Raw genomic sequence first — 20383 nt, 5'->3', positions numbered from 1 at the left:
ACCGCCACATGAGAAGATTGTATTATTATTCCGATAGAAAGACCATTAAATGCTGGCCGCTTCCCTCAACACGAGTGCAAAATAAAAAGGCTGAATAAAAATGTTCCTTCTATTTATGCTAATACATACTATTGCACACACGGAGGAGAAGGCAGAGCAACGTGGCAGTTAGAATTTTGCCAGATTCCTACTCAATTTACCCGGATTGACTATTTTGGATTATTTTGGTTTTATGGCAAAAAGATATTTTAAAAAAAAGAAAGACATTTTCAGCTTCAAACGCTATAGAAAAATCCACTTCCCACCTAGCTTTGCTTGGAACACATCTCTCACTCTGTAACAGCCTCTTTTACTGCAGTTGAGACACAAATATCCATAAGCAATTACTACCGTTGCCTGTGCAAGTCAAACCTATGGTTCTGTCTCTTACCTGTAATCTGACTCTGTCCTTGTGGATTAAAAGGACTTGGTGCAGAGTTCAGAGAGGGCCGTGGGCTCTGGGTCGGGACCCCTACTCTCATACTGGGATGAGGAATGCGCCCTAAATCACTGAGGCGTTCAGAGAACAAACTAGGTTTAGAGTCATCAAGCTTCTGTCTGTGCCCTGGAAACAGCAAATCATAAAATAAAAGCGTTAATAACAAGATTTAGTAATTTAACACACCCCCAAAAAAACCCCAAATGGCCTCTAAGGACCTGTTATTAGGTTTAACGGACTTACAGGTATCTCAGCTAACCCCAATAATACAGTGACATCGGTGGGGGGATTTGTGTTTTGGACATGGTTGTGCTGGTTAAAGCCTTATCGAGCACAACTGTGCCCATACAGAGTGTAACGTGTTGCAATTTGGATCACAATAAGCACTTATCAGGACACCCACACAAGGTCTTTTTTGTCTTTTTTTTTTTCCTGCTTTAACTACACTAGATAGCTAAAGGGGCAAACTTCCTTTTCCAAAAGCAAGCCTCCTAAGTACAAGTTATCAAGTGGGACAATTATTCCATGCCTGATTTATATGTTGTGGATTTTTGCTACGAAATGCAAGCTTTTCTTCTCCCCTTACTTTTTTTCTTTAACTCTATCACAGTTAGACATTAGCTTTCACTCCTCTGGGAGATCTTCCAAAAAGTAAATAGTCACTGTCATTTGAGAAGAGCAGTATCACAAGGAAAACCTTCAAAGCTGCTGGCCAAGACTAGGTCCTACATTCCCTCGCACGGTCAGCCTTCCTCAGTGCTCCTACTCCTCTCCCCAAAACCAGGCTAACTGCCCTCGTGCCATATGGCCGCACTGGCAACACTCATTTATGGGTGCTCGGTTGTCAAAATGTAAAGGGGAAAAATGGCAAAAGCAACAGGATGCCCCAAGTGGTACTGCTTATATTGTCCTTGAGATGTTTCAAGAGTAAAGGCTTTACTTCTCTAATTGTTGTATTTTTGCTCCTAGGTTTAATTTCTTTCCCAAGTAGTTATAGGATGCTTCTCGCCCAACAGCACCTTTGAATGTGAGGTGCAGAAGGTGTTATTTCTATCATTCAACATATGGAGAAACAGGCATGCATAGAGATTAAGGTCAGGACTAATTTTACTTAACTTTAGCCATTCATAAATCAGGCATCTAGTCTAAACTCTTCTAATGTAGACTTCCTCTACAGTTAATGGAAAGAAATAGCTACTTCCAGAGGGCAATTCATCTCATTTGTCTCTGACACTAGTCTTAAAATGGGATGATTCACCTTCTGAATTTGCTTTCTCTTCCTTCTCTGATCAGAGAGGGAGCACACATGACTAGTTTAATTAGACACCCTCACCATTAGTCAACTTTAAATGGAATGAATCTTACCCTAAGTTACTGACCAAGGTCACACAAAAACCCTCTGGCAGAGCTGAAACGGGAGCGCATACCCTCTGATTGCAACCCAAACCCACGTCTGCCTCCATCCCTGTAAGCAGTGCCGGGGACAGGCACAAGCAGTAACTGGCTAAGATATTTTTACGCTTTTAACCATAAGAAGGGTCCTTGGTAGGGTTTGGGCTTGAACCCTTCCAGATGATCCCCAGTGGCTTCAGATAACCCATGCTGTCCCTCAGCAGTGTGAACACAGCCATCTGTCTGGAGGCTACGAGAGTTCAGCTTTGCAGATACAGTCAGATTGTCCCATTGGTCTTAGGGCCAGAGAACCAATTCTAGCACCCGTTAATTTATTTTAAAAGCGTAAATGAGGCCACTGAATCTTGAGATTGAACTATCAGACTACCACTCTTAAAAAAAATGCCTTTTAATGGTACCTCTCACCACAGTACTGAAGCACATGGGTTCACATCATCTAACTGCGACCGTGGTGCCTACATGACATATAGGCAAAGCGATGTCAGTACTAGACAGCTAAATCCAAAATAAGTGCAGAGAAATCATGGCTCTAGATAGAGAAGTGAAGGATTCAGGTTGAGAGATGAGAAGAAACTGTATGGAATTTAATTTTGGAGAAAATTCTCTAGCAATTTAAAAAAATTAATTAGTTGACCCATTATTTTATACTTTGAAGTATGGTTTTTCTCCCTCAGGATGACTCAGTCTAAAAGCACAGGGTAGGCGGGAGCTTTCTCCTTAAGGAGAAGGTGCTGCTCTATGTTAGAGCTGACATGGGTGGCTACTCCTCTCTTCAGGAGGTGTCAATCACTTTAAATGGGGAACGATTTTTGGTGGGCTTGTAACAACTCCATAATGGCAGCTTAATTAACAGGGTAACATCTAACCTGGTAGTCTTCAGCATTATCTTTTCAACCTATTTAAATAACAACTTGTACAAGCTAGGTGCTGCTAAATATGAAGAAGCGACTTTTAGGCACACACACAGAGTCAGTATTCTCTTGGGATTTCTCCTTCTCCATCTTTTTTTCCTCCACAATTTTTACGTATTTCCTTTTCCCTTTGCCAGTCATATTTTCCACTCCATTTTTTAAAGGCATCTACTTCCCCTCCCCTTTTCTCTTCTACTCATTCCTAATCACATTTCAGCAAATTCAAGAGGGCTTAAAATAAAGCAAACTTTCTTGCCCTATCTATGGCCTCCCACACCAGGGCTGACTTTATCTGTGAATGAATCCACCCCCAAAGGGAAATTTTGAATTTTTGTAGAAAAATCCTGTGGTATGTTCATACAGTGCCCTTTTTGCTAAAGAATCGCTAACAAACTGGTGCTCAAGCTATTTTAACTGTCTTCAGATAACTCAATGAACACTTGTTATATAGGTCACCACTCCTGCACCAACCTGTGCCCAATAACCCCCAGCTTTGTCTTCATCACGCTCTGTTTGCCTGTGCATAGCTTTGCTAGAAAAGAGTTTATATTTAATTATGTGTATTATTATTATAATGAACTAGCTTTATCACAGAAAGGCAAAATTCAACAGGATAGCAGTGCACTTTAGTGTAGGCAGGGGGAAAAAAAGAAGAAAAAAAGAGAAAAAAAAGAGGGGAAAAAAAATAAATAAGAAGAAAGATTCCCACATCTGGTTGAACTGAAATGATCTAGAGATGTGTGGGTTTGGGTGTTGCCACCTCCCCCCCCAAAAAAAAAATGCCGAGAAAAGAGAGCTAAATGCACATCTGGAGGACCCCAGGCATCAATGGAACTGCAAGTCCCCGGAAACCAGCAAGGGGCCGAAGGCAGACTTGCCTTCCCCTTCTGGACATTTAAAATTTAGGGTTGTAACACAGCGTCGTGTTGTGACAAAGAGATCCACAGAAGGAGCCACACTCCCCCAGTGAAACGTCCCAGTGAGATGAGATTACATTACAGCTTCACACGTTATGGGTTACTGTGCTTTGATAAAAGCTAAGACGTGCTCACATTGAAAGTAAGCAGGAAATTCAACAAAAACTTCATATTGAGGAGGTGCTCACAAAGAAGTGTAGGCAACTTAAATAAATCTCTTGCCCTGATTCCTGTGCAGAAAAAAAAAAAAATCCTATTAAGTACAGAGGAGCCATGAGGTATGGGCTGAAAACACTCTAAAAAGGCCTTCTGAGTAGCACATAAGCAGCAGCAATGAAATATGTGATACATGTTTAAAACTCATTCCACAAGCTGCTTTTCATCTCTCATTGATATATGTGTCCGTTGACAGAGAAATTCCTGATCCCAGGGGAGTATGCTAAGAAAAGCTGTATTCCTTGGTCTCAGTCATGAGGTGTAATTTTATTTCAGGAAAAAAGATTAGGGTAGCAAGTGTGGATAGCCCAGGGAGAATCTGTGATCTGCTGCAGCAGTGAGTACATTAAAAAGCAATATAAAAGCTACATAAAGAATAGAATAAAATAATGCTGCAGCTATCCCAATGCCTGCAACACTGCATTTAGTGCATTTTTGTGGAATGGATTGGGTTTGCAGAGGGAGAAAATGGTTACGGACACAGGCAGTCTTGGATACGAATTGCAGTCCAAAAGATCAAGGCTGTCCCATGACTTACTGAATAAGGATGGGACCCAGCGGCCATTGGAATATATCAGGTCACAGGCAAGGAGATGGGAAAGAGATGAGAAAAACTGAGAGTTAATAGACAAAAGCTATACAAGCTGTTCTGATTTGCCTGTTGTCATAGTACAAAACATGTTAGATATTAGAAATCCAGTATTCGCACCAAAATGATGAGCAATATTCTGGTCCCTCACTGCTACTCAGCTATTTCAAGCCAAACACCAACCTGAGTATTAGTTTCTGGAGACAGAAAACATTGCCATTAATACACCCCAGTACCAATTTTGGCCATTTTACATGAACCAAGCCAGAAAATAGTACTGAGAGAGTGCAATAAAGTCAGTGCAAACTGCAGCCAGCCAGACGGTGCCTACGCTGCTGCTTCAGCTCGCCAGTCCAGGACGGCCTCAGAACATGTTAAAATGGCCCATGGAAGCTAATGTTCAATTATCACATCCCAGGCATGGCAGAAGATGTGAGGAGGCTTCATCTCTAGCTTAATCATTTCAGTTTAAACTAAACGAAGGAATGTCTCCCAGATCAAAGCAAGGCAATCTTGAGTCTGCTGGATGTGGTAACTGGAAAGGGACGTGAGCTCGTCTCTCATCACTGAACTTCCACCGCTCCGCTGGAGAAGTCAAGATGTAAATCGGGCCATGGAAGAGGCTGACTTGCAGAATGTAAATGTGGTGTTGATGCTTGAAGATTTTTACCTCCTCAGGGAGGAGGGGTGTGCGTTTTTATCTTTCAGCTTGTGGGTGTGGAACTGAAAACTAATCAGATTATGCTACACGTGGCCTCGCCAGATGCTGACACTCAGGGACTCCCTTTCTTTGTACCGTGTACACCACCCACCAGTTTTTTTTTGTGTGTGTGTGTTTTTTTTCTGGTACCAAGGAGATCTGGTTACCAGATTTTCAACAGATGCTTTTATCACTCTCAAGTGGGTTAGCTATTTTCAGTCATCGCCCAGTTCTATCTTTTTTGCTTTTGCCTTAACAAGAAGTATCATGGGAGTCAGGTGTCTCTGTAAAAGAGCCAAGGGAAGGCAGAAAGGTCATGAAAGTCAGAACCTGGGCTCTCACCTGCTGGGGACACAATTGCTGGGACATCCCCAGCAGAATGGAGGATGATGACCCAACATGAAATACCACCATGGCTTCTGTTTGCTATATGTCAGGAGTGCGCTCAGCATCAGCTAGTGAAGTTTGGAAAGTCACTCCGTGGAGTGACTACAGCTGGAAAGGGCAAACGAAATAAAAATCCTTTGAACGCCAGGGCCGGTAACCGAGGCTTTCTATGGCTCTGGGTTCAGTGCTGAGATTGAAAAAGAAGAAAACTTTAATGGAACAGGGACTTTCCCTCAGGCTAAGGAGTGGCAGAAAGAAGAATAATCACCTACTTTACAAGCTACGAATTTACAGCCTATACATCCCAAGTTTTCCTGGACTTGAAGAAAAGCACCTCAGAGCCCAAGAACCCAAGTTTTGATTATTCCCACTGTTTTCCAAAGGTGAAGTGCTTTAAAAAGTAAAGAATGGGCACATTTTTTCCTACTAACATTATATGTCTTTGAGACAAGCACTCTGATTATGTCTCTTTTAACACTAGCACACTAGTGACATACTTCTGTGTACGCATTGTAGAAGACAATTTCACACCAGAAAAAAAGATAGGTTACATGTCCTCTGAATTTCATCACAAATTCTCATTAAATTCTCATTGGATGTCTTCCTGCATTTCATCCCATTTAGTCCTATGGATCAGATGTAACAGAAAGATACTGATAGGGGCTTGACTGTGAATTCAGCTACAGACTTGTAAAGCTGAAGTCAAGGGACCCACATTTATGCCACGGTAAAGGAGTTGAGACCTGAGCCTAAGGCTTTTTAACAGCTGTTGTGCAGGGACTGAATAATGCTGAGCATTCAGCATGAACCAAAAATATTCATTGTTGTGTTACAAATTTCAGACAACACATCTTTGCAGCAAGATGTCACTCCAAAGCAGTGTCAATCTACATACTAGAGATAAAAATAAGAGAGACGTAAATCACCAAAAGCCCAGAAGAAGCATGTCAGCTCTTTACAAGGAAAAAATCTCTGAAGCAAGTCACAAGGGTCCCTCTTGTGTCCCTTGTCTCGTGACAAACTGTCATCCCTGGGCTGGCTTCCCCCCTCCCCAGTCCTACCGAATGCACCCAATCCAAAGTTCATGAAAAAAATCCCAAAACACAGAAGAGCCAAACGTTTTTACCCAGGAAAGGGGAAAGCTTGGAACCCTTCCAGTCTCTTGGGTAAAGACACAATTATGAGAAGAAAAATATAATCCACCCAAGAGACATAATTACATAATTAGGCCATAGGCTGTGCATAGGAAAGGTTCTTATAGTTCATAAAACAAGGAGCTACATAGGTGCAGTAACTGCAGTTAATTCACTCAATGGAGAAAAAAAAGATGTTTGTTTTTTAAATAGCTGAGGGCACCAGTTTGCATTAGACTGGAGAGCTTATTCTCCTGACTGTACACAGAGCTCTATTAGTGTCAACAGGAGTCACTCAGACGCAGGCAGAAAACAAGACCCTGTCTCTTTTTGTTCTTAAAAAAAGACATATTTTTTACCCAGGGCAGGTAAGGCCTGTACCTGAAACTACTGCAGAGAAATGGAAATAAATAAAGACAGAGGCATGTACGCTGTGGATGAGCTCAGTTCCTATACAATGGATCTAAGGTGGCCCATTGCCAAAATCCCACTGAGCTCCTCCTCCCTGACCCCTGCTCTCCCAAAGGTCTGCCGACTACTGGTTCGGCTCCAAAAGGGCCAGATCTCCCTCCCAGGGGAACCAGTTACGCTACTGTCTTCCCGGAGCTGTGGCTCCAACCCAGGGTGAGCAGAGGCAGGGGCAAGTTTGAACCTCAGCGCAGAGGTCAAGCCCATGGAGCATCTCTGGTGTTGATGGTCATCTCCCCACTGACTTACTGGGAGCAAAAGCAAAGGTCGACTCAGCTCATCTCGCAGGCAGCCCGGCCAGCACAGGACGAAGTCAGAGCTTCCAGCAGCTCGAAGGGAGGAAGGGGCAGGAAGGGTGAGGGGAAACGATCCCGCGGGCGTGCAACCTGTGTCCCCTCGTGCCCGTGGGAATGACTCTAACGCAATCGTTGCAAAGCCTTGGAGGATATAAAGCGCTATCACTGCTTTTTAAAATTCAGCCAGGGTCTTTGAAAAGCACGCGCCCAGCTGAAAGACAGACCCAGAGGTCGGGGTTTTTCAGAAAACTGCAACAGCTGCAAAGGAGCCTCTCGCCCTCAAAATTTCTCTACGTAGGGAGGCGAAAAATGCCTGCTCGGAGCAGGGCTCCAGGCCGCTCCTCCGGCAGACAAGGGACGGATGGGGAGCATGTGGCAGGGGCTGAGTTGGCCCGGAAGCCTGCACAGGGAAAGTTGTGTTCAAGCAGCAAAACTGGAAGATTTAATGAATGAAACCAAAATGGTGCTTTGAGAAAAAGGACAAGGAGAGCAGGAAGGGGCTTGAGTGGGATTGCTTTTGCACCGGTTCCCTCCCACCCTTGAACTCATCCCAGTGTTGCTGCAGGATCCACGCTGCCTTCTGCTCTGCCCCTCTGCTGTGGTACGGCCTCGGCTCGGCAGTACATGAGCAAGGTGTCCCCTTGCTGTAGTGGTTTTTTTTCCTTCCTTTCTTTCTTCTTTTCAAAAAGCTTTTGAATTCTGACTTGGATCTTGAAGCTTCTTCTACAAAGCTGAGCAGCACCCCGTATGAACATCAGCACAAACCAGCCGGGTCGGGGAGGGAGCAGGTGGGACCCCTTCATGCCATGATGCTCTGCCTTCACCTTTATCCATCCTTCATGAACATAAAGGAATCTGTGTGCACGTGTGCCAGGAAACCAGCTAAACATTGCTCAGAGACATTAAAGACAACTCATATAAACAGAGACTGTCACGCAAGTCTCGGTCCCTGCCTTAATTCCCTTTGCATGCTGGTATCTGTTACGCTCTCCCCCTTCTCCTCCCCCTTTTTTCAGCAGAAGGGGAGAAGAGAGAGAGCAAGGGCTGTCCCGCAAAAGCGCAAGAGCTCCTCATTCTGACTTTATCATCTTCATCCTAACCCAGCAACATCTTTGAGGAATAAAGCTTTTTTCCCCCGCCAAAGGTAGCTATCCTATAAAGAGCCCGCCAACTTCTGTTGCTTGCTGCAGCGACCGGCAGTAAAGATCATAGCAAACGAAGGGGGCGAGAGGGGCGGGAGAGAAAAAAAATCTCCTTGAACTGGCCTCCCTCCAGCTGGCAGGAGGGGATGGTTTTCTTAACGCTTGCGAAACCTGATTACTTTAAAAGAACGAAAAGGGGGGGCGATGTAAACACAGCCATTAAACCAGATTTAAGGCGCTTAGTTTAAATCTAGTCGTAAGAGCTCTCTGATGCTATGCTGCTCTGCTCTCTAGACATCAATAAGGTGCATTTTCCTTTTTGGTTTTGTTTTACACCCCCCAAACCAGGAGCGTATTGCAGGCTGAATGCTGCGGTTACAATGGGAATTCAGGCATGGAAGAAACAACAGTTAAGCAATAATAGATGGATGTGTGCATGTTTGCACTCTATCTTTCAACAGATTGTTTTGCTGCGTTAGAAGACTACTGTGTTTATATCCATGCAGCAGGTTTTAAGCAGATTGTTTAAACTTGATTAAAGTGGGATATTTCTAAAATAACCTTACTAATAAAATTCAGATGGCTAAAGAAACCTAAAAACGTGGTTAAAAATAAAAAAGATGCCATTTCAATCTACAGTGGTGGGGGTAACATGATATAAACTCCAAAAGAAAACAGTCTTTACAAGTTCGACTTGAAGGATTATCTTGTGTATCAGCACCCTCTGTGGCAGAGTAGCATTTATCCACGTATCCACCCATGTTAATGCTGTTGCACAATTTACTACAGCTGTGATAGACAGATAATTGCTTTATCCACTCAAGTGTAATAAACGGAGTCTACTATGTTAATCCTTGTATTCTTATTGTCTGCGAATGCCAAGTAAGGGAGAGACGTATACTGAAAACCCTACCCTCTCCTTCCAAGACTACTGGAGTTTACTCACCCTCAGACCTGCTAAAGTGTTCTTATTGCATTCCACTCCCCTGCTTGCAGCGCCAAGTATTTTGAGAAGTATCAAGTTATTGTTATATAAAGGGCACCTACACTCAGGCTATATGGAGGCAGAAGCCAGGATGTAGCAGCCTTTAGAAAAAAAAAAACCAAACCAACCACCCTCAAACGTCTTTTCCTATTCAGTAAGTAAAACAGGCCAAGTATTATTTGTTCCTGGGCATAGCACAGAAAGTAATTAACCTGTCCTTCTAAAACTGGACATCTATTCAGTTTCTGTGGAGTCTGTCTGACTGTTGAGAAATGTCATTTAGCTGCTGGCCCATCAGTGTTTTCCACAAAAATCCATAAAGATTTTTTATTTTGAATGTCAAAACCAGGCGTATCCTTTAAAAGGTTTACAGATTCCTGGCGGCTTCATGAGCTTAGGTTTGTGGCATCAAATTTGTAATGACAGTTTGATGGATGTCTCCCTTTCTTCCTCCTGAAAGGCATAAAGAATTGGTGGTTCCCCCAGTAAAAATTATGCTTAATGTCATTCTTTGCTCTTATTCATACACTCAAGTGTGTAAAAAAGTCTCGTGCTGCTGGCAACGAGTGGGTTTATTGGGGCAACTTTCATGTTGCAGAAGGTATTCAACTTTCTGTGTAATCACAGCACTTGCACAAGCACCTACACGATGCGCAAGTTTTGAAGATGGACAGCCTTAAGCGGCACATAAATGCGCACATAGATGCGGCGGGGCTTAAGAGAAGAAACGTTGGCCTGAAGATCCTGCCAACCATCCTGGAGGTGAGTCGCAATTTTTATCCCCTTGTTATGCTCCACCTCTATCTGCTAATGCTAGCAGGGGCATTTTGGTCTCAGGTGGAACCTGGGATGGATTAACTTGCTTTCAAGTCTTTGAGGGAAAGAAAGTGTCATTTAAAGGCTAAAACACAGCCATAGGGGATGCATGGATGGGAGTTGGGTGTTACAACATTGCCCGCTGACTATCACTAATGATATTGAAATGGAAGGTATTTTATGTGTCTTCGGCCAGCTAATATTTATTATTTTCTTTAATAACTTGGATGATGCAATACAAAACACGATTATAAAATCTTGAGATGACATCTGGTAGGGAGGAGTCCTCCAGACTTTGGAGAAAGGGGTCAGAATTCAAAACAATCTTAGCAAATTGGAGAAATTATATTTGACATGTCATTAGCAGAATGGCACACAGTAAAAGTTAAGTGCATTGTACTACACTTTGGAGCAAGAAATCAAATGCTGAAATGCACCACAAGGACAAACCTATTAGCCAGCAGCACTGCGGAGGAAGATCTGGGGGGTAGCAAGGAGTTGCAAGTTGACTGTGAGTCAATAGGATTCTGTCTTTTAAAAAAAAAATGAAGTAAATGCAGTTCTGGGAAAGATTAATGGTTAAGTTGCATAGAAGACATAGAAGGTAACTATTACACTCTGCTCAGAAGTGGTGAGACATCAGCTGGACTGCTTTATCCATTTTGGGACACGACCCTCTTAAGAAAGATACAGACAAATGAGAGAGAATCCAGAGAAGAGCAACAGGAGCAATAAGAGATTTAGAAAGCATGACCTACATGGAAAAGTTGAAGGAAATACATTTGTTTAGTCTAGAAAAGAGATGAGCAGGAAAGGACATGATAAGAGCAAAATGTTTTCTAAAGAAAATGGTAATCAATTGATCTCTGTGTCAGCTGAGAACAGAACAAGAAAAAGCTGGCTTCATTTGAGGTAGAGGAGATTTAAGAGATTAATGTATGATATTAGCAAACTCCTTTTTAAGTATAAAAGAAAAAAAACACAAAAACCAGACTTGGTAAGTAAGTGGAAGGCACAGTACTGGAGGATTTAAGAATTTGGACAGATGTCAGTGATGATCTAAGTATATATAATACTTCCTCTGAGGAAAAATGGACTAGGTCGCCTGAGGTTTCTTTTAGCCCCACTGTTTTAGGACTGAGTGATTGTCTGTGCTTGGTTAAGTCACGTACACAATATTTTCAACATGAGTACATTAAGTCAGGCAGCTCGTGCTAACTGTGGGCCTGATGCTGCAAAGAGTTCAGCATCTCCAGCTGCCATGAAAGGGCACAGTGAAATGCAGGCTGTGTCTGCTTAGGTATTCCAGACCACAAGGAACCTGAGTTTGGAAACGCTGGTCTTAACCCCTCTGCGCCAGAGTTTCCTACGCCTCTAATTTCAGAATAACTGTCATTTCTTTGCCTCACAGTGGATATGACAAGATTGATTTCACCATTAATTTAGCAAGCATGACTCCAAGATTCCACTAGTTTTTGGGGGAGACACAACGAAGTAAAACTAGAATTTCATGCCCAATCCTCCAGTGTTCCTGCATCACCAGATGAAGGTCCAGATACTAGTCCACGATTGGGTTTGGTTGTTGCTTTCTTATTTGTGCATCTGCTGGTTACTCAAAGAGAGATGGTGCCACGCAGAGTAGCCCTAGCCATCCCCTTCTGCTGAAACCTATGTGCTCCTCTCCATGCAAGTATGAAGAACAAGAGACATCAAAATTACAAACTTCTTGGGGAAAAAAAAAACCACAACTAAGCCTGAAAGCAGATGTTTTGGACAGCCTATGTATTCTATGAGAGTGTAGGGAACTCCTCAGCACAGTGAGAGACTATAAAATCCTGGGACTTTCCAACGAGACAGCCTCATTATTTGCATTATTTGCTCCTGGAAATGCTTCATTCATAACTATCTCCACTGGATATTCTTTTTTCCTTTGGCAGAAAAGAAAAGCAAAGCTACATTCTGCTATTAGCTATACAAACTCAAATCCTGTCCTTGCTACAGAAACTCCAGCCACATGCATCCATCTGACATTAAACCCCCGCAAGCCCTAAGGCTGACTGCCTCTACCTAGCACCGGCCGTTTAATAACATCATGCCCAAAACTCAGCAAAGCATTGCAAGCGCATGAGATGCAAGTCGTTGGCCAAAGTTAAGCCTGTCCCTATGGGCTTTGCAGGTCTCTAATTCAGTGCCTAAGCCAGGTATTTGACGTGCTCAGGGGCAATGCCTCGTACCGAAAGCCCCAGCGGGGGACAGAGGGGAGGGAGGTGAGTGTCACAACTGCATTTGGCTGCAAGGAATGTAATATTTTTTCGAAGGGCTCTGGCAGGGGGCTGACCCTTTTGCCGACAGTTGTAAAGTTTGTTTAGTAACGGGGAGCCTCCTGTGAACTTAAAAACAATAGGAAAACAGAGTCCTGGAGAATAAATCTCGCCCCCTGCCCCAGTTGCCTGTGCGTTTGGCTACCAGAAGGTAACAAATCCCCAGGAATGTGGGCGGTGGGGGGGATGTGCCTGCGAGACGGAGCTGGAGGGGGGCCAACACAAGCAGCGGGCGATGCCATTCACGGCGCGGCGAACTGCGCTGATGAACACCCGGGGAAAGCCTGGGAAAAGCTGGGGCTACTGCAGGCAAGATATCCCCTACGACTGCTCCCGCTACTTCTGCAGGGAGGTCTTCAGGAGCTCATCCCACAGAAACCCCAAACACCTCTTCTACTGCTTCTATCTGTATCAAATTTAGTAGAAAGTGGGCTTCTCCTCAAGGCATGGTGGAGAAGATCGGTCCAAACAGGACCTGATTTTTACTTCTGAATTCATGAGTGTCCCTTGCCCATACACCAGGGGAGCTCAGAGGGCATTAATTTTTGGTCACTGGACGGGACATAGCATACGAGACAGGGAAACCCCTGACTTATCACCAGTCCTCTGAGGTGTGCAGTCCTCCCCCAAGTTCATTTTTTAAAGAAGATTATAGCTCACAGGCTCTACTTTGACTCTGCTGTAACTACTCCATTATTCCACTGCTAAACAGAAATCCACTTGGGCATTACATTGTGGGTGCAACCTGCTGGAAAAAGGAAAATCAAAGAAACAGAAGCTGTAAATGTCTAGTTATAAAAATCGCAAGTCATTCAAATGGGCAGCTGTGAAGTTGATAGCTTTCAAAGATGTACACAAGCACATACATACAGCCCTAACTACATATACATACTTCGAGCTTGGAAAGACGTTAGAACGCGTTGGATCATCACTGGCACGTGCTTCGAATAATCTCTAACTATTTTATTATTATTTTGGTGAGTCATTAAGTTTGGATGCCCACTACAGCGCACCACTGGAAAACATCTCTGCAATGCAAGAGTAGCAAGGATATTTTATTCTGCTCTCTTAAAACAGGCAGAAATAACACTAAAGTACTTAAATTCTGGAAATACTCATCATCCCCTTGCTATTAATATCGCCTCAATAGCTCATTCTATTTAAAGCAAGTTTCTTTCTTTGGGTTTTATTTTGCGGGTGGCAAATCCTCATTTAATTCACAGGATAAAAAAGTATGAACCTACAATTGGAAAAATGGGATTGTATGGGGCCCAAGCCATCCACCAGAGCCATGAATAGAGGCTTCGCCACCGTCTTCAGTGGGAGACAGCCTGGCCCTGAAGTCTTTACAGCTTGCACAGATTTGAATTTTATTATTTGCTTTTTTTTTAATGTCATATGACTCATTTTAAGGAATAATATAGCTGCTTCCACTGTAATGGTTATAGTTATGTCTCTGTGAGGCCAAAACTTGATCCCTTGGTTATGGAATTTTAGATACAAGCTGTGTAGTCTACCTTTTAGCCCTACCGCTTGCTTTTTTTCCGCAGAGAAAATAAGGCACACTCAAGCCATTGGCACCATTTATTAGAGGACAACACATACATATGAGGGTTTCCTTTTTCTTTAAGCACAGCCCTGTTTTAATTCCATCAAAGAATAATGGAAAATAGAACGCAAAGTGCTCTTCCCCTTTTGTCCAAGAAAAGTAAAACAAGCAACACTGGTGATGCTGAAGAAATTGGATATTTTTTAGTGGTGTATTGCCTTGGGTTTTTTTACAAGTAAAACTCATCTGTCTTAACCAATTTAAATGAAGTAAAAAGGCAACAACAGAAAAGAAGGATGGAAAACTTTTTCCAGCTTCAACACAAACTGTGAGGAAGTCAAAGCTTAAAAAAAGAGAGTTCTTTTTTTGGTAAAAGTCTACAGAGAGCTCAGCACTATGACAAAGGAATAAATTTGGTTTTTAACTCTTCTCCAGGTAGGATGGATCACTCCTTGTCCTTTCACTCCAGCTTCCCACAAGGCCCATGGGATTATTCTCCTTCTGGCAGCAGAAAAGGAGTTTGGCTGTCAGTGACCCCTCATTGACCAGTTTAGATAAACAACAAGTTATTTCTCCCTTGACAAAAGACTCTGTGTGCTAACGATTCTCCTTCATCAAAGGACCAACATAAGACTAAGATTGAACCCCATTTCTAATCCCTGATGGATTTAGATGGCCAAACTACTGCCAAGGGTGATCTGCTGTCAAGTCTACCCCCCAGCATGTGGCAGCATTTCTGACAACACATTAGTTTAAAATTATGTATCTTATATAGAGTAGGGAAAATATGCTCCCTTCTCTATGATACTGACATTTCACTGCATCATTTGAACAGAACATCTATCCCCGACGCTTTCTCTCGCCAGGTATGGTGGTAATTTACTTCCTGCACATCACTCAGATTTGAGTGAAAAGTGTTTTTTCCGGTTTTACTTTTCTTTGATAAAGTTTCTTGCTAGTGTTTGAGAATGGCTGATATTACTGTTTGCTAATGTTTTGATAATGTTTCTTGCTTTCTTGTTCATTGTGGCATAAATCTTTACTAAAATAAATGGATGCACACTGGTATAAAACTGATGTAAGAGAGAACATGTGGCCGCTGAATTTAAAGTGAAAGTCAAGGCTCGCTCACTTGACAGTTAAGGTAACTGTACCTCTACGAAGCTCTGTGGTTTTCGCACCTTCGTATTTAGCGTTTGCATGTCTCCTCCTCTGCTTTCACAAAAACAGCGACCCGAAAAACTGCTCAAAGGCCTTCTCCTGTAAGGAGCCGCTCCCGCAGCCCTGCCAGGCAGGGACGACGGCACCCAGCTCCCGACGGCATCCTGAGCACAAGGACCAGGCGCGGGACCGCCGTCCCACGGCACGGCAGGATCCGAAGTGCCACTGCGCTGCCAAAAGGTATCGCATCCCCCATCGCGTCCGACCAGGGGAACCCCACAGTCACCTGTAAAAGCGGCGGGAGATGACGTGCCAGGGAGAAGGATGAGGCGCCCCGTAATTAAAACCTGCCCTTTGTATTTTATTTTGCATGTGTGTATGCGTGAAGTGGCCTCATTTCAAGTAAGGTAACGTCATTTCCACTGGCTGTAGTTTCTAAAAGTACCGTTGCTTATCCTGAACTGAAGCATAACTCTTTCTGATGGAGTTACTCTGTTATGCAGTTTTGGTATGCACACATGATGGTACATTCCTTCCGTGTCTCTAATTCTGTTCAGAGGCCGCGCCATTTATTGCTGCTTCAGTACACTGAAAAGCAAGCTGACGTGTATATGGAAACAAACACACCAGCACCCTCACACGTGCTAAAAATGACATTTTTGTGTCTGCTTACAGGGAAAAAAAAAGGATTAATTATGCACAAACATAACAACTTTCTCTAACTCTGCCTGGACATGGTGAAAGAGAAGTGGCCCTGTAATCACGTCTCTTCTGAGAATACTGCCATATGGTTTTAACAGAGGTTTATTTCCTGAAGCAAGAGAGGACTGCAGATTCTCAATCCAACTAAAATAATTATGCAGACAATTTCACTCCATTACTTGCAGTGGAACCCAAGCTGTGTGGTCCTCACATGCTTGCTGACACCTTTAAAGAGACATTAAACCATTTTTACATAAAATTCCCTTAATGGGTGGGATGTAGGATGAATTTCCTGGAAGATTAGCACCTGTCGCATTGCATAAGGCTTGCCTCTGACTGCTGCATTAATTCCCTTCGGTTGGTAGACAGCAAAAGTGCGACTGAAGCCTCCAGAATACGGAACACCAAAGCATCAACCATATCTCTAGAGGGAAACTTCTCCCCTTGCTGAGGTTTCCTATGCAATTATTTTACCTCCCACATTTGACCCTGAAATAGCACAGGACTTAAGTACAAATGGGTGCCCCACATTAAGTTCAAGGAAATTGAAACATAGCCTTAAATTTCAGCGTTGGGTTATGCTACGAGCACAATGCAGAGACTTTGCTGAGAACTTTTTTCAGAGCCACCCTGGGCTGCCGATCTTTCCCCTCAACTAGATAGATCACAGTATAAAACTTCCAATCTTTCAATCAACAACGGGTAAAAATCCAGGCAAAATGAAACCACTTTGACTCGAAATAATAAAACGTGTATTAAAACAACACCTATCCAACTTTGAATATAAACTACAGGAATCCTGTAAAAACAGGGATATTAACCAAGACACACAGTGATTAAAGGATACTTTAAAGGGAGAAGGGAGACCACCCTTAAAGCATGGAAATATCCCTTTTGGACTAAAATGCAATCTGGCTTTTTTTTGGTAACTGTGTCTGATTTTAGTTACAGTAGCTAGTTTATGGAATTAGCAAACATACTACATTTCAGACCAGCAAATCCAATTAAATCAGAAGAAAGCATACACATACTTTTAACGTGCCAATCTGCCTATGGTGTTAGAAAGACATAATACCCGGTAGCAAAGGGGTGAGGGACGGGGAAGAAGGTTTGTCACAGGCTCGGGGGATTTTTCATAGTGTAAAATGCTAATTTCTTCAGATCAAAAAGGTAAATGTAAAGAAAAAAGCAACCGGGACTATGAGATCAGATCAGAAATCAGGTATATACCAGCAGCAAACCACAGGGCGCAACTGAATGGTGCACAGGGTTGTTTTCTTGATGGTTTGCAAATCTTGGCGCAGCTTGAGGCTACTGAACAAGCACCCTCCTCCGCCGGGCATGGGAGCTCTGCAACGGTTAATGGCACATTCTGCATGCGTGTGGCCTGAGCAGTGAGGAAACCGAGCAGGAAACATGTTTCTAATCTTTTCTAGTGGCAATTTCAACATTATGCTACAGATAAATTACGGTAATATAAATAGTAAAATCCATTTCTCAATTCTTCAGCCTGGCGTCTGCCACCACCTTAGGTTTCTGCAGGCAGGACGGGCACAGGATGCTCTGCTACGAGGTGGAGGCTTTGTGCTCAACTCCTGATCATGCCATATGCAAGGCAGTCTCCTCTCTGCTTTCCCTCCCGCATTTTATCCCTTCGTATTGTAAGCTCTGGGGAATTTTCTCCCATTTTAAGTCTGGGGAGCGTGGTACTGAGAGATCCCCCTCCTAGCTGTGGCGCTGCTACATCTTACTACAAAGCAACTGCACCTCTGATAAAATTGTATGAGTGTATTCACCATTATCAAGGCTGCCCTTACTAATACAACCAAATAAGGTTGGTTTGTTAAGTCAACAGTACTTTCTCAGTCCCGTGCCCAAGCAAAAAGCTCTGACTGAGCCTTTCAACACAGCAAAGAAATACTGAAGACGTTAGCAATGGCATTGTCTTTCTGTGACATTCTAAAAAAAGTTACGAACATATTTTTGTCCAAGCTGGATTTAACAATGCTCTCTCTCTCTCCCAAACCTCCTGTTTTCAAAACAAAACCTAAATTTCAGGCCAATGTTTCCTGTGGTGATCGTTGTGGTTAAACAATATTTCTGAGTTTTGCATGCTTGATAAGGTCTTTCAGCTTCATAGCAGAAGAATTGCTTGTCAACTGAGGTGTGGCAATTGGAGATACAAGGTTAAACCCAGCAGAAATGGCCAGATCCAGTTCTCTTCTGAGTTTATGGCAAAACTCCCACTTACTTCAAGGAAAGCAAGATTTGGGCTGATACAGCTATTCCAGTTAGCCTTTGGTTTTGTGGGGAGAGGGGCGGCAGCTTTTCTTGTGTTATTCACCGAAACAGGAGGAAAATGCTCAGAAGGATAAGAGTGCCGGGGTTTGGCCAGCTGCACCTACTCTTTCACGCTACGTGCCACAAACGTCTAAAGTGGATCTTGGGGAAATTACCCATAGTGGTTTTGAGGTTTTAAATAAGGACAAAAAACAAAAGCCAGGAAAACTGCACTTGAGCACTGATTCACTCTATAAATTGATTTAGCTTTCTGACAGTTGAACTGAAAGTTCAAAGGGGCAACCTGGTTTATGAAGATGCAACCCTGCTTTGAAATAATTTAGCCAAAATGTCACCTTCTTCCTTGAGAAGATTTTGGCTCTCCAAAAGTACTACCTATTAATTTTGAAGTATTATGAGTCATGTATTTAACACACTTTCTCCCCAGTCTGACATGGACAAGTGAGACCAAACCTGCACAGAGACCTGCTCAATAGGCAGGACTATGAGTATCTGGAGGAATTCAATCTTAGTTTAGTAATAAAAAGAGGCACCAGTGATTTACAAACAACTAGCAAGAATTGTTGTCCTCACCAATGAATAACATCAGGTAATTTGGGGACTTTGCACAAAAGTCAGGAACTCAGAAGTCGTATAAAAATGTGCTAATCACATGAAGCAGCAGTGAAAACTCCTACGCGTATGGTTATAATGGCTGGCATTCATGGGCCAACATTAATGTGCTGGTGAAAGTACAATGAGATCTCTGACCACAAATGATAACAACCTTAGTTTTATGCCGTGCCCTGAAGGCAAAACTTTGGAAAAGCCAGCGTTCCCTTCGTCTTTTCAGAAATGGCACAGACTGTTGGTTCCTTATCTTGATGGGGATTTCCACTCATCTTAGTTCTTTAAGATGGAACCTGTAAAACTTTTTTCCCTGTACCTGAACACACTGGATGCCTGTTTACCTGACAGGCAGGTTTGGACTCTCTTGTCCATGTCAGACTGGGGACAAACTGTGTTAAATACATGACTCATAATACTCCAAAATTAATGGGTAATACTTTTGGAGAGTCAAAATCCTCTCAAGGAGGGAAAGGAGTCTATCTGTCCTGTACTGAGGTCTACAGGAAATTGCCAACACTGAACATAACAATGTAATGTAACATTTCATCAATTAATCTTCAAATTATGGGCTTGTTAGACATCATTCCCTTCCCATCAGCACTGCTAACAGTTTATTAGCAGGTTCTAGAGCACTCTAGGTTATGCTCTGCCCCATGTCTTAGAAATTACTGAACTTAAATCAATGCTATTAATGTGATCTTCAAAACATGCTGTATCCTTGGCCTTTAATGGAGCAACTAAGAGAGAAACAATTTATCAGCTAACAGCACAAATAAATAGTATTCACATATTTCTTTCCCTGCCTTTTTCTGTGTTTAATTCCTTACAAATCTAATCCTTTTTTTTTTGTCTTCCTCTTTTTTATTTTCTGGCAGCTTCCTCCAGAAAACAAACCAACAGAGAACAGCAAAGCTTTCTTCTTTGATGTCTTCCATTCATCTTATTTTTCCCTCCTTCTCTTAGCATTTGCTGCACATGTATTTTTGGGTGCTTTTACCTCCTCCCATTCGCTAACATTTCATTGCTGTAGCTATAATAGCACCAGGCTTTTAAGTCTACTTTTTCAAAAATTACAATTTTAGTAATATGCTCTGCTTCTCCGTGAACTGTAAGCCTTTAGAGATGGGTATGGTACTGGAGAAGTTAGTTATTTCTTGGCTGTACCAGATACCCTTTACTCTATGGTAGCACCCTGGCCAACATGTGTGGAGCAGCAGGAGAGAATTCACCATTTCCACAGCTTTTCTTTTCTACCTGAGCTTTTCTACACCAGCACTTTGATGAACAGG

General features: G+C 42.8%; 1 protein-coding gene across 7 annotated transcripts in view; it reads right to left on the bottom strand.

Moving 5' to 3' along the window:
* The window catches only part of RUNX2 (RUNX family transcription factor 2), a 223373-nt gene that overhangs the window by 105671 nt on the left and 97319 nt on the right, over nt 1-20383 (bottom strand). For 4 of the 7 annotated variants that reach the window (XM_030037300.1, XM_041128816.1, XM_030037303.1 and 1 more), the window contains one exon: nt 431-604. The exons of the other annotated variants lie outside the window; for them this stretch is intronic. In XM_030037300.1, the coding sequence (XP_029893160.1) occupies nt 431-604 (174 nt within the window). The remainder of the gene's footprint in view (nt 1-430; nt 605-20383) is intronic. 7 annotated transcript variants of the gene reach the window in all.

The sequence above is a fragment of the Aquila chrysaetos genome, chromosome 15 (genome assembly GCF_900496995.4).
Source record: "Aquila chrysaetos chrysaetos chromosome 15, bAquChr1.4, whole genome shotgun sequence".
Taxonomy (NCBI): Eukaryota; Metazoa; Chordata; class Aves; order Accipitriformes; family Accipitridae; genus Aquila; species Aquila chrysaetos.
The sequence above is the reverse complement of the archived record's forward strand: the minus strand, read 5'-3'. Positions and strand labels throughout refer to the sequence as shown.